The 15,309-nt window shown below is 37.8% G+C and overlaps 1 protein-coding gene across 1 annotated transcript in view; it reads right to left on the bottom strand.

The window, feature by feature from the left end:
• Positions 1 to 10,521: 10,521 nt before the first annotated feature.
• The window catches only part of LOC130217226 (EMILIN-3), a 37,556-nt gene continuing 32,768 nt past the window's right edge, over positions 10,522 to 15,309 (bottom strand). Inside the window, exon 5 of the mRNA XM_056449293.1 lies at positions 10,522 to 14,155. Within this exon, the coding sequence (XP_056305268.1) occupies positions 12,869 to 14,155 (1,287 nt within the window). The 3' untranslated portion in view covers positions 10,522 to 12,868. The remainder of the gene's footprint in view (positions 14,156 to 15,309) is intronic.

Below are 15,309 nucleotides of genomic sequence, written 5' to 3'. Positions count from 1 at the left end.
CCATGTAAGAGAATCTAAATTTTATTTAGGTTGTAAATGCCCCCTTATCTAGCCCATTTTACCATTTATCAAATTTGCGTAGAAACCTTTCTAAATGTGAACGTACATTAGAATAAATTCCACCTTATTTGTTAATGATTAAGGTTCATATGATGATTTGAAGTGATTCAATTAAGTCAAATGTCGAATTAAATATGTTTACTTCGAGTTTATCTACATTCTCCATTCTTTTTTTTTATATATACATCACATAAATCAGGGAAGTCCAAACTCAATCCTGGAGGTACTGTCCTGCTGAGTTTAGCTCCAACTTGCCTTAACACACCTGCCAGGAAGTTAGTAGTAAAGCTGTGGTCACACTGCACTTTTCTCCCCATAGACTTTCTTTGCATGTGATTCATTTGTATGTGAATGCATCAGACAGAAGACGCAAGTTTCCCTGATCACTGCATTGGAAAGTTCAAGCTTGGTGAACTCTGACCTGCGAAATCACATCACTTGACTGCATGAGACCAATCGAGGATCAAAACACAACCTCTCTGGACAGAAATTTAAAACATGGACTGTTACTCCCCTCGAGATGAAAGACAGGCTCAAGTCGTTTTTGATTTTAACAGACATTTATTCGGACACAATCTATAGTATGTCTTGTATATTCTAGCATTGCACTTCTTTATATCCCAATAGTGCCGTCAGAACTCCGAAAAGAAATACATAAACTTAAATTAACCCTTTAAAGGTGAAGTTGCACATAATGAACAACATACATACAACCAAAAGATTAAGTGCACATTCAAGTTGTAAAGAAATACACTTAATTGGCTAATTATACATCAACATACGGACACATAATCAAACATGTTCACATCCCATTACTTATTTATTCTAATGATAACTCTGAACATTTGAACTATTTATTGACTTTTTAACTGTAAAGTGTATGTTTATAGAGTGTAATATATAAGAATTGCTTCTGACGGCAGCTACATGGACTAATCGCTCGCTTTTTTTAATCATCTTGTTTAATCCTGCCCCTTTTCGCAGCGACATACGACAGAATTTCACAAGCTCTAAAACTAGTGTGACCGCAGCTTATATCGAGTAAGAGCTTGATTGGCTGGTTCAGGTGTGTTTGATTAGGGTTGGAGCTAAACTCTCAAGGGCACCGGCATTCCAGGACCGAGTTTGGACACCCCTGACATAAATGATACCCCAGGCCTGGTGTGTTGGTTGTCAAGTAAATAATTCCAATCAAAATAATTGTGTTTTATTCCCCCTCAAAGTAAGTGAGCAACAACTTAGTTGAAGGCAAAAAAAAAAAATGACTGCGGTGATGGACTGTCCTGCTCACCTCCCTGAGCTCAACCCAATTGAAAACTTGTGAGGTTATATCAAATGTAGTTTTAGATTTATATCGATGAGCACACCAGGAAAAAGATGTTTCCAACCTTGTTGTGATGGCAGTGAGTAAACATAAATCTTATTAAGATTTTAGTTCTGAAATCATTAATGAGGATATTTTTAGGTTACAATGAAATATCAAAGTTTATTTTGACCTGTTTTTAAGTCTGGCCTGTTTCATTTTGGAGCATCAAAGACACAGACAATAGACAATATAGTATAAAATTAAGTATAAAGTAATGTGTTTGCCTAAGCTTCCCCTGTGCTAACACAGTGCATAACATTTTACATCACACCGCTGTCATCATTTCCTTTTCTCAATTTTAGATTTGCAGTTGACTGTGAGTGTGTTTGAGGGGATGCAGCATTAAACATTTTCCGCCCACATCACAGGATGTTCAGTGTGATTAAAAAAAGTAGTACAAGTGTTGGTGGTTTTAAAGAAGAAACCCCTTTGAGGCAGGGAAAAAGTTGTCACGTTTCTTCTGAACATCCTACACTGTAAAAATAATACATCCATAAATAAGCAGCGTTTTGTGATTCATTTACTTTCCTTATTTATTTATGCTTTTGAGTCGCATTATGGGACCTTGATCTTACTTAGTAAATTACGATTCCTGAGAGAAACTACTCAACTACAGTAATTTGAGTATCTGTAAATTGTTACTTTACACCACTGAGTGTAGTGGCTTCAAAAAAGCTCAACAGAGGCTGTACTTTCTTCGTCAGCTAAGGAAGTTTAACCTCCCAAAGGAGCTGCTGAAACAGTTCTACACCTCCATCATTGAATCAGTCATCTGCACATCAATAACTGTCTGGTTTAGCTCAGCTACTAAATACGACCTCCAAAGACTACGTCGAATAGTTCGGACTGCTGAGCGAATCACTGGTACAACCCTTCCTACTCCCCAAGAACTGTACTTATCCAGAGCGAGCAGAAGGGCTGCCAAAATCACTCTGGACCCCTCACACCCAGCACACTGCCTCTGAACTTTTACCTTCTGGTCGACGCTACCGAGCACTGCGCACCAGAACAGCCCGACACAGAAACAGTTTCTTCTCTCAGGCAATCCATCTCATGAACACTTGATGATAATAATTGCGAAACCAACATCACTACTTGCTATATACACTTTTATACACATATACACTTATTTAACAACACACTTTACATGCCAATTTGCACATAACAGCTGCACATATAACGTTGTATATAGTAATAAACACGTACATACACTTGTCAATCTGTATATTTGCACTCACTACTTCTATTTTTTTTTTTTTATATATTTATGATCTGTTTTTTGTCCTGTCTCTGTAATCCTGTTGCACTGTAGAAGCTCTGTCACCAAAACAAATTCCTCGTATGTGTGAACATACCTGGCAATAAAGCTCTTTCTGATTCTGATTCTGATTCTGAGAACAGTACTGTAAATATTTAGATTTTTTGCGGCCATTCTTCAAAATGCGCTGAAGGTTCAGCTCAGCGTGTGTCCTGATATTCCAGCTCTATCTGCCTTTTAATGAGAGGCTACACTGAAACAGAGACTGTGGCGTCCTTTGAGTCGTCCCCTATAAATAACGCTCTCCATTTGAACAGCATTCAGTGCTCATCTGCTTCTTTTCACCAGACAGCTGGAGAGACTGGAGGAGCTGCATGAACACAAAGATCAGGATTGTGTCAAACAGGAAACACAGCATGAATGACAGCTCTGAATAAACCACTTCAGTCCATCACGGAGATGATGAAACAGCTCTTTTAAAGCCTGATTAGAGGTGGATGTGCTTGCATTTATTATAAACAAGTAGAATTGCTATTTAAAAACATTGAATGTAATGTATTATTCATCTTTCAGAATTTTAGATTTTTGTTGCGAATAATATTACAGTACAAAATAATCAAGGCATTTCAGCAAAAACACTTTAGTCTGCAAATTTGAAAAAAATTGTTGGATAATATTTGATTGCAAGATAAAGAGCGACTGCGAATACATTTTCTGAAAGTTAGAGCATTCAAAATGAGCAGGAAATGTGAAGGTTCTTGCTGTAAAGGATTTCAGCACATCTTCATATCTTACATTATATCGCGAGTCTCTCACAGACATCTCTAGTCTCTCACAGGATATCTCTTCTGCAGTCTGACTGTTCACTGACTGTTTTTTAGGTTTCATAATTTTATCTCCAAGGACTTTCCAGAGGATTTCATTCAGGTTTAGGTCAGGACTCTCTGCTGCCGTTTCATTATTTCAACGATTTCACTTTCAAGAAGTTCATACTAAAACAGATGTTTACCATGTTGAACCGAAGAGCAATTCCAGCTGTGGTATTGAAACCAATTGTCCACTGAGACATTATACAGTTCTCTCCTGCATATGTCTGTTGTGGAGAACCTTTTTTTCCAACACAGGAACCTACAGTATGCATTTTGTGTGTACCCTGCAGGCACAGGATGTCAACATGACATGAGATTGACATTGTACTCCAACATCATGAGACGTCGTATCTTGTTTGGAAATGAAAATCAGGTGGACATCAGAACCCAACATGAGGACATAATTGTCCAACGTTAGACAGATGTTGCATTACTTTCCAATGCAACCTAAAAACAACCAAGCATCAACATCTAATGATGTTACAGCTTAACGTTGTGTGGATGTTACTAATATGACGTCTATCAGACCATACTTGATGAATAAATGTCAGTATTTGACATTTATTTGATATTGGTTTAAGATGTTGCCTCAACGTTGGATTTTGGTCACTTTCCAACACAACCTTTATTGTAGCTACAACCTTTGTTTGATGTTATTGGACGTCAAAATAAAATTGTCCTTAGATACTGGCGACCGAAATCTAACCTAATATTAATATCTTATGACATTGTGTGAACTCTCCACAATGGTACCGCTGCCTGCTTACCTTCATATGGATGGCTTTTTCAGCATTACTGGTTTGCTCAGTAGCTCACCATGATTGGTGCCAGACTTCCAGGTGGGGTTTTTTCCACAAACCCCTCGAGTCTTAAGGTTGATTTATACTTCGCTGATGTGAACCTCTCAAAAAATTTAACTACACGTCGCAACGATGAGTAGCGCAAGCTCTGTGATTGGTGGCCTGGTAGTGGTGAGCATGGGCGGTGCTGAGAGCTGCAAGCCCGATGGAGCATGTTTACAAGTGTCGAGTCGCATGAAGGAGCTCTAGTTGGAAAGTGTTGTTTTGCGTTTACCTTATGATTAACGTTTTTGCATGTCCGTTGGTTCCCACCGATGAATGAGCGAGTTTGAGTTCTGCTTGTAGTGTTCAGAAAAAACAAAACACCCACAAAGAAACTCGACACAGAGGAACATAGAAACCTAGCTTTGCCAGCTAGCGTTATTGCAGAGCAACACAAACAGCACACAGAAGTCTAAACACACAGCGATGCACAAGGCAGGCGCCGTGTGTCACGTTGATCACTCGACGCAAAAGTATGAATCAGCCTTTATACATCAGTACTCAACTTCGAATTAGGCTGCCGATAAGCATGTCAGGCTTTATTCTGCAATAACTGTCTGGATGTACTGTTTCCCACTTATTACATGGCTCCTTATGTATACAGTGATTAGCCCCCCTAAATTATTACCCTGTTTAATTTTATCCCCAATTTCTGTTTAACTGATAGAAGATTTTTTCAACACATTTCTAAACACATTTCTAAACATAACAGTTTTAATAACTCATTTCTAATAACGATTATGAATATTATAAATATTATATAATATATATATATATAATATATATATATAATATATATATATTATAAATAATGATTTATTTTATCTTTATCATGATGACAGTAAATAATATTTGACTAGATATTTTTCAAGACACTTCTATACAGCTTAAATTGACATTTAAAGGCTGAACTAGGTTAATTAGGTTAACTAGGCAGGTTAGGGTAATTAGGCAAGTTATTGTATAACGATGATTTGTTCTGTAGACTATCGAAAAATATATAGCTTAAAGGGGCTAATAATTTTGACCTTAAAATGGCTTTTAAAAAATTAAAAACTGCTTTCATTCTAGCCAAAATAAAACAAATAAGACTTTCTCCAGAAGAAAAAATATTATCAGACATACTGTGAAAATTTCCTTGCTCTGTTAAACATCATTTGGGAAATATTTAAAAAAGAAAAGAAAATTCAAAGGAGGGCTAATAATTCTGACTTCAACTGTGTATATATATATATATATATATATATATATATATATATATATATATATATATATATATATATATATATATATATATATATATATTATTCTGAGCCATAATAATTTTGTAATTACTTAATTAAATGCAAAGCTGACAGAAACGAACCAGGCTAAATGGAGCATAGCCTTCACTAAGCTAATTATTACTTAGTCACAAGATGGCGGCAAACAAGTTAAAAACAGCAGCACGACAGACAAGCATAAAAAGAAAAAAGTGGGTTTACGTATATGGATGTAAATGTATTCACTGATCTGGTCAACATGATGAGTTCCCGGATGATCCTGTGATTAGTTTAAGCAGTTGTAATCTGGTATTATTACATGGCTCTCTGGAATAATCTTGACCATCAGTAAACACAATCACAATCATGTTTATTTGCTTATCTGTCTCTGTGCTGTCTTTAACTGTTTGGCACCATCTTGTGACTAAATAATCCATAAGTTAGTGTATGCTCCATTCAGCCATTTTTCTTCTGTCAGCTTTGCTTTTAATTAAAAAATTGATAACCTATTATGACTCAGAACAATGTTTTGTGGCAAGTAGACATGTAATAAATGTGATAAAGTACGTCCTAGTGGTTATTTATGCAGAATAAAGCCCTTCAGGCTCATACAACAGCTGCTGAAAAACCTGTTGGGCTTTAGTCTGTGATAACAATCATCTACATCAGGGGTGTCCAAACTCGGTCCTTGATGGCCGTTGTCCTGCATGTTTTAGTTCCAACCCCAATTAAACACTTAAACCGGCTAATCAAGCTCTTACTAGGTATACTAGAAGCTTCCAGGCAGGTGTGTTGAAGGAAGTTTGAGCTAAACTATGCAGGACACAGGCCCTCCAGGACCGAGTTTGGACACCCTTGATCTAGATGTACTTTATACACTGCATAACTTACATTGGAACGTCACGGCTGACCAATCAGAATGAGTTATTCCAGAGACCCACCCAATATGACAATATAATAGAACAAAATCTGAATTACATGAGGATTATTGATGCATCTTCGAACATAAACACAACTGATGTATAGAGGCAAATATATTTATATAGAAATGTTTATGAATAGGTTATGATTAGATTGGATTAAAGATGGATTTATTGAATCTGCATCAAAACAGTGAGTTTCCAATGTGTGTGCGTAATATATGTGTGTGTGCGGTCAACAAAATGAGAACTTTGAATATCAAAAGGTTTGTTATTTGTCCTCTTATCCTACACACATCCTATTGAGAGATATCGATATGCTTAAGCAGAAATGCACACTTGACAAACACACATTTACTCACACACTCATGATGTTTGCTCGGCTGTGGCCTTGTTTATAGTGGCTGTTTCATGGAGCAGCTCGGGGACATTGTGTATTCCTATGGAGCCAAAACACTACACACACACACAATGCCCTCATCAAACATAACAAGTGCGTGTTTGTCTGCATTAGTGTTATGTCATCACAATACACAGAGTAGGGATGAATATTAACATTTGAAGATAAACGGATTGTCACAGGGTTATCATGAAGTGTAGAAACACAACAATTTGTATTATTACACTACTACACTATTACATTTTTAACTATGTGGCTAAAATGTAGGGATAGAGTTAGATGATATGGAGATAACTCCTTAGTAGCGTTATCACAATATTGGAATTTTGAACTTCGATACGATACCTTGAAAAATATCGATATTCGATACCATTTTTAACACTGCGGGGAACAAATTCTGCTGTTTTAAAGGAGAAAAAAACTAATAAATCATATAATGCTTATACATCAGCAGTCCTTAAATCCAAAAGGGAATAAATAAAAATTTATAATAATAACTTGCAATCTCATCTTATTTTCTGGTTAAAATAAAAGTGTTAAAATCTTAATATTATTAATATTAAGAGAGCAAAGCCACTAACAATACTAACCAAAAGCAAGACTGAATCATTTGAAATATTTCAGTATCTATGTTTATTGATATTTATAATAAATTGATATCTATAAATTCATATCTATAAGAAATTGATATTTATTGATCAACACTACTCAGATAGGTTTGTATTGCCAAAAACAATGCACTACGTTTTGTTTTCATTCAGAGAGCAAAAATTCTGTGATCAAGATTTGAAATCAACTAAACATCCGTGAAGAGATTCAAGTGTACAGTTGAAGTCAGAATTATTAGCCCCCCTTTGATTTATTTATTTTTTCTTTTTAAAATATTTCCCACATGATGTTTAACAGAACAAGGAAATTTTCACAGTATGTCTGATAATATTTTTTCTTCTGGAGAAAGTCTTATTTGTTTTATTTTGGATAGAATAAAAGCGGTTTTAAATTTTTTCTAAAAGCCATTTTAAGGTCAATATTATTAGCCTATAATTATTATTAGTCAAAATAATTAATTATTATTATTATATTTTTTCGATAGTCTACAGAACAAACCATCGTTATACAATAACTTGCCTAATTACCCTATCCTGCCTAGTTAACCTAATTAACCTAGTTAAGCCTTTAAATGTCACTTTAAGCAGTATAGAAGTGTCTTGAAGAATATCTAGTCAAATATTATTTACTGTCATCATGACAAAGATAAAATAAATCAGTTTTTAGAAATGAGTTATTAAAACTATTATGTTTAGAAATGTGTTGAAGAAATCTTCTCTCTGTTAAACAGAAATTGGGGATAAAATTAAGCAGGGGGCTAATAATACAGGGGGCTAATAATTCTGACTTCAACTGTACCTGAAGAGTCTGAAGCAATGGAGATAAATTTGACCATCATCAGCGTACAGATGAAAATAGATCTTATGATTTAACATGATTGACCCTAATGGCAGCACGTATAATGAAAATAAAAAGGGGCCCAAAATGGATCCCTGTGAAACACAAGTCAAAGAAGCAGGAGGAGACATCACCAATCATAACTGAGAATGTTGAAAATGGACCTATGATATAAATGTAAGGTATGTGTTAAGAATGCGATACTCTGCGTTTCTTTGAGGGCAATATGGACTCAATCTGATACATCACTTTACTTTTTAAAACATGGATTATTTCAGTGAAAATTGATGATATCAATAAAAATGGCCATTTAAATGAAGAAATATTTTTTTAATAAAAGGTGTGGGTCCAGCCTGATCTCACGAGAAAACGTAAGTATTTTACGTTTTGTCAGTTTAGTGGCTAATTCGTACGAATTCGTACGAGTTCAGTTGTACGAAATTGTAAAATTTTAAAAAGGAGGCGTGGCACCTAACCCCACCCCTAAACCCAACCGTCATTGGGGGATGAGCAAATCGTACTAAATTGTACGAATTAGATCGTTCCAATTCGTACGAATTAGCCACTAAATCAAAAAGTTACGAATTGCTGTGAGATTGTGTTGGTGGGTCTGTTTATCTCTGTAATTTAAAAAAGCCTATAAAACATGGATTATTTCAGTAAAAATTGATGATATCAATAAAAAATGGCCATTTAAATGACGAAATATTTTTTGAATAAAAGGTGTGGGTCCAGCCTGATCTCACGAGAAAACGTATTTTACGTTTTGTCAGTTTAGTGGCTAATTCGTATGAATTCGTACAAGTTCAGTTGTCCGAAATTGTACGATTTTAAAAAGAAGGCGTGGCACCTAACCCCACCCCTAAATCCAACCGTCTATGGGGGATGAGCTAATCGCACTAAAATGTACGAATTAGATCGTTCGAATTTGTACGAATTAGCCACTAAATCAAAAAGTTACGAATTGCCGTGAAATTGCGTTGGTGGGTCTGTTTATCTCTGGAATTTAAAAATGCCTATAAAACATGGATTATTTCTGTGAAAATTGACCATTTAAATAAAAAATGGCCATTTTTACAATTAAATTTGTTTAAAATATAGGCTAGGTGTGGGTCCATTTATCTCTGGAATTTTTTTTAAATACCCAAAAGAACATATTTCCACTGTAAAGTAAAATCGTCATTACTAAGATCAATAAAAGCAAGTAGTTTTTGACAAAGAAAATGCAAATTAAATAAATAGTAGCCTCTGGCATCTGCTACAGCTAACTAATTTAACTTACACAACTGTGCTAGTTTCACATCTGGTATATAACCTTGTGTTCACACATACATAATGACTAATTTAATGTGGTAATTAACAATGTATTAATATGAATAACGTATACATTCAGGTCATTCATTTTAAAAGTTATTTTTGTAATCCAGACCCAAATCAGAAAAAAGTTTGGACGATACACAAATAAAAAAACAAGAAAGAAGTTATTTCCATATTGACTTTGGCTTATATTTTATTGCAGACAATATGAACACAAAATATAATTTAATAGTTGTATATGGTTTTGTCTGGTCAACTTCATTTCATTAGTAAATATACATCCTTTCCTGTCATTCAGACCTTCAACAGCTGAACAACTGTGATTTCCAATCCCTCAGTCAGCACTGCATCAAGAATCGCTGCGCCAAGAATATAAGCGATATCACCACATGGCACTACTTTGTCAAAACTTTGTCAAGTACTGTACCACAATACGTAGTTACATCCACAAATGCAAGATGAAACTGTACTGTGCCAAAAGGAAGCCCTATGTTAACAGTGTCCAGAATAAACATAATAAGAAACGCATCAAATAATGTTTGTTGTATTGTCTGCAATGAAATACAAGTCAAAGTAAATTTCAAACTCACTACTTCCTTTTTTATTTGCATTTTCCATACAGTCCAAATTTTTTACTTATTTGGGGTTGTATTAACCAGATGACATCATCGCATTATTGTCTGTCTTAATGGTTTGAATTCTTGATGATGCTGCTTGCTGAAACATTAACAAATTCTGAAAAACCGTTAGCAATGTATAAGAGAAATCATTGACAAACTAGTTCTTCAGTTCACACACTCCACCTTTATTCATGAAAAATTATAATCTCTTAGAAAGCATTTTAATAATGCAAAATATATACTTTTGAACAACTTATTCACACACATCAAACTTTTATATAAAACAAATGTGTAGCTTCGTTTGGGTTACAGTAATTAAAACAGTAAGGAGATGACTGGGATGCTGAGATGAGAAGGTAGAGAACAGTACTTGCCATGAGAACCCGTAGCAGCTTAGTAGTGTCAGAACATTCGCTTTCCTGTGTTTTGCACGTCCGATACTTCATTTAAAGGGATAGTTCACCCAAAAATAAAAATTCGGTCATCATTTACTCACCCTTCACTTGTTCCAAACCTGTTTAAGTTTCTTCCTTCTGGACGATATTTTGAGAAACGTTGGAAACTTATAGCCATCCATGGTATACTTCAATGGAATTTGATGGATACTGGTTCCCAGCTTTCTTCAAAATTTCTTCTTGTGTGTTCAACCGAAGATAACTCATAAAAATGTGTAACTACATAAGGATTAAAGGTACAATCACACATAAAATGTAGCAGAGAGGAATGGTTTAAAAAGTCTCCTTAAAAAATATCTCCTTACATTACTGTGAGGGTTGTGTTTAGGGCTGGGGTAGGGGTAGACGTTAATAACACGATTAAATGGGTAATTTAATAAATAATATAAATAATTCTTTGTGAAACTACTGTTTTTACATTACTGTGAGGGTTGGGCTTAGAGTTGGGGTAGGTCTTAAGAAAATACAAATATTGGGAAATTTAATAAATAATATAATTCATTCTCATTAACTGCTGATCGCAGCTGTATCCCTTCTAGCGAGAATCTCCCCTCTGCCATGTTACCTTTGAATAAAACCAACATAGGCTCATTCTAAAAATGTAGCCCTACATATATTTCTGAAGATTGCGAATTATGTAGCCACAGCTACGTATGGCTACATTTCATCTTTAAATCGAACGCTACGGTGATGGCGTTTCTTTTTGCGCTTACCAGCTGACCGCTTACCACCGAATGGATGACTTTTCCGCTGTTACCAGTTTGTACTTGACACGTACATTGGCGAACTTGAGACACAGAGCGGAGTTGACCATGACAACAAGCTTCAAGTCCAGTGAACAATGGTTCCAAAAAGCAGGTAAGACAAAAACAAATCCAAAAAATAAATATGAACAAGTAAATAACAGGGTGAGAATGTGCTAATATCTGAAAACGTGGTAAAAATCGGATTGCCGCTAGGGCTTTTCTTTTTCTGGATTGCTTTTGAAAATGCTGTCTGTTGGGTTTAGTGAAGTGGGTGAGAGCTGGTCTTTTGATGCATTTTAAAACACTATTGGTTGGGTTTAGCGAAAGAGGAGGGAGAGGGGATCGGTCAGTTGGTTGGTCAGTCAGTTGACAGTGCCCTCTGATGGATTTACTCTAGAAGAGCAGGCACGAATGGCACTCGCAAGAGAAATTTGAGATCTGAAAAAGCATATCAGCAGCCTCCGGTGGATTCGCGAAAACAAAAACTGCAAAAAAAAACATAGCTCCTGGGACATATTTTGCTCTCTCCAGAATTGTATATACTGTAGGGGTATGTAATAAGAATGAGCCTGGGTTGAATAAAACAGCTGTCATGCCAACCTGCAACTATAAACTTAAGCTCAAATTACTTGTCCGTCTCTGAGTTCTTCTGATTGGTCTACTGCTATGGAACTGACATTAATGTGCGAGGCATTATTTAAAAACTGAAATTCATTTAACTTGACACAGTGCGCATTTGCATAGAAAAACAAGGCAAAAGTAATACATTACAATGGAAGGACATGCTCAGTCTAAATGGCCCCTAAATAATGTCAATGATGATTAAGTCTTCACTTTTGAGTGGACTTTCCCTTTAACAACTCGTCAAATACACTAAATAATAGTCACACTTTCATCGTATAAGTTAACAAAACTCAGTTAAAGGGACAGTTCACTCAAAAATGAATTCACAATTTACTCACCCTCAAGTTTTTAAACCTTAACAAGTTTCTTTTTCTGATGAAACACAAAACAAGCTAGTTTAAAGAAAGCATTGACTTCCATAGTAGAAAAAAATAGATACTATGGAAGTCAGTGGTTTCCAGAATTCTTCAGGATATCTGCGTTACCGTACATCAGAGGAAAGAATCTCAAACAGGTTTGGAAAAAGTGAAGGATGCATAAATGATGATGCTCAGTTTCATGTGAACTATCCCTTTAAATCACTATAGAGGCTTAAACAAAATAAGTAGAAGACAAAATGCCCAATTGAGGGCACAACATTTTGCAGATTTGTGCAACCTCAGGCCCTCTGGCTTCCCTAGGGTCTACTGACCGTCGCCCCGCTCTATTGCGGAGTCCGTTTTGCTCATGCAGTCTCTCAGGCCATCCTTCAGCTGCACCAGCTGCTCCGAGTGGCTCTCCAGTGTCCCGCTGACCTGCTGCAGGAAGCTGTCCGAATGTCTCTCCAGCTCACTGCGGATTCTCTCCAGGTCGTCTGCAAGCTCGCCCAATCCTCCGCACTGTCCCTCCACCTGGGAGATCCGGCTCTCCACCCCTAGCACCTCTTTCTGAATACCTTGTGTAGTGGAGCGACAGCCCTGCAGCTCCCCGGCTAACCGTCTCCGCAAGCCCTGGAGCTCTGCCTTCAGCTGAACCAGCCGGCGCTCCCCGGACCCCAGCACAGATGCCTGCCGCTCCACCAAATCTGAAATACCCTGGACCTGCGTCTCCAGCCGGCTCTCCCGCTCCCTCCAGGTAGAGTTCACCTGTCCAACCTCCCGAGCAAACAGACTGACCGAATCACGCAGCCCCTTTAAAGTGCGGTTAACTGAGTTGACGTTGATCTTCAGAAGTGTAATCTCGCCCTGGATGGAGCCCTCAGTGTCCTCCTGGGACAGCTGTGTTAGGAGGCCCTGTAGGGTTCTGTTGAGATGGTCCAGTTTGCTTGAGTGCTCATTTAGACGGTCCGTCATCTTCTTCTCCGTGTCCTTGCAGACATCGGTTTGGATGAGGGCCGTGTCTGGGCCTGAGGCAGGGGAGCAGGCAGAGGTGCAGAGGAGCTCAAGCACAGACATCTGCTTCTGCATCCCATCCAGATCCGCCTCCACTCTTCTCCGAACACTGTCTATTTCTGTTTCTAGTGCGGGCACTACTTGTCCCTCAAGCAGCGCCGGTGCGGTGGCATTGCTCAGTTCCTCCACGGCTACAAACAGACGTCTTTCCAGTGTCTTTAGCTTATCGTCCAGGACAGTCCTGAAGCCATCTAGAGAGCTGAAGCCTTGCCCGTCCAGATCAAGATCAGAGGAGTTAATCCTGGCCTCCATGTCCAGCAGCCGGGTGTCCAGCAAAGTCTGGATGTTGAGCGTCTGGTCCGTCAGGTCCACCTGCAGCTGCCTCTGGGTCTTGGTCAGGCTCTTTACTGTGTCCTCCAGCAGGAGCATCCTCCGGCTATGGCTGTTTATCTGGTCGCAACAGTTCTCAGTCACCGTCAGACCCTGGATCTGTGCCTGCAGCTCTCCCAGCTCCTTCCTCAAGCCCGTCTCGTGGCCATCCAGTGAGAGCTGGATTTGCTCTTGACCAGTAAGGTGTTCGTTATGACACTGCTGCTGCACCTGAGGACAGCACACAGGGAAATGTATTAATTTTCCGAAGCAGGACTGACAGGTCGTAAATGCCACAAACTTTCCAAGTGTTGTTAATGTGCCACTGCCCTTTTTTGTATTTGTTTTTGTATTGTGATGCAGTTCCTATAGCAGGGGTGTCAAATTCAGTTCCTGGAGGGCCACTGCCCTACAAGTTTAGTTCCAATCCTGATTTAACACACTTAATTAACTCAATTAGTTTGTTAAGGTGTGTTTAATTAGGGTTGGAAGTAAACTGTGCAGGACTGTGGCCCTCCAGGAACTGAGACTGACACCATTGACACCTGTGTCCTAAAGAAATGCAATGTTAAATTAGAAAACAATGGGCGTTGCTTGTTTTTCTATTGCGAGCTGATTGGATGTAGTAAAGTAGGCATTTCCTTCAGAAAATTCTGGAAATGAGTTATTTGAGTTATTACAACCTAATGCTGCGTTCACACCAGATGCGCATGACACATCAAACGTGAGTGATTTACATGTTAAGTCAATGCAAAGATTAACCAGGAGTTTGCTCTTGTAGGGGAGTGGTTATGATGTAGTGCCTAATGTTGGTGCCCCAAGGGGAAATCCTCCTGCAGACACCAGACAATAGTCATCAAACTGGCCTTGGCTCAGTCTAAAGCACAGCTGAAAGCTTCCATCATCCAGGAATAGTTTCTGGAGGAGTTGATGAACTCACAGAGCTGGGTGCACCTCTGAAATCAGGATCTAGTGGACTCAGATACGGCGCCCTATCGCTGTTTTTTACCCTTCATAAAGCACATAAAGCACAGCTACTATCTCAATACAATCCATGTTAGCCATTTAGCATTAAAGCTAGTGTCACCGGGCAGACAGAAGCCCTGTCCATGACGCAAATCTACTTAAATTTGATGCCCGAATGAAGCAAATTTGATGCGTGAATGAAGCAAGTAAACTCAAAATGCTTACTATTATCATCAATGCTCTATTCACATGCAAATATCGCAATTTAGCTACGCATTCCGCATCTGGTGTGAACACAGCATAACAGACACCATCTCTTCACCATTTCTTTTTTTTTTTTGTTTAAGCACTGACAGTTGGAGGGGAGTGGTCAATATGTTAGCCACGCCCTATACCTCAGACAGACGTAATCTGAGAAT

Source organism: Danio aesculapii, chromosome 23, assembly GCF_903798145.1.
Source record: "Danio aesculapii chromosome 23, fDanAes4.1, whole genome shotgun sequence".
NCBI classification, from domain to species: Eukaryota; Metazoa; Chordata; class Actinopteri; order Cypriniformes; family Danionidae; genus Danio; species Danio aesculapii.
Note: the sequence above shows the minus strand (reverse complement) of the source record. Positions and strands in the feature narration are given on the sequence as shown.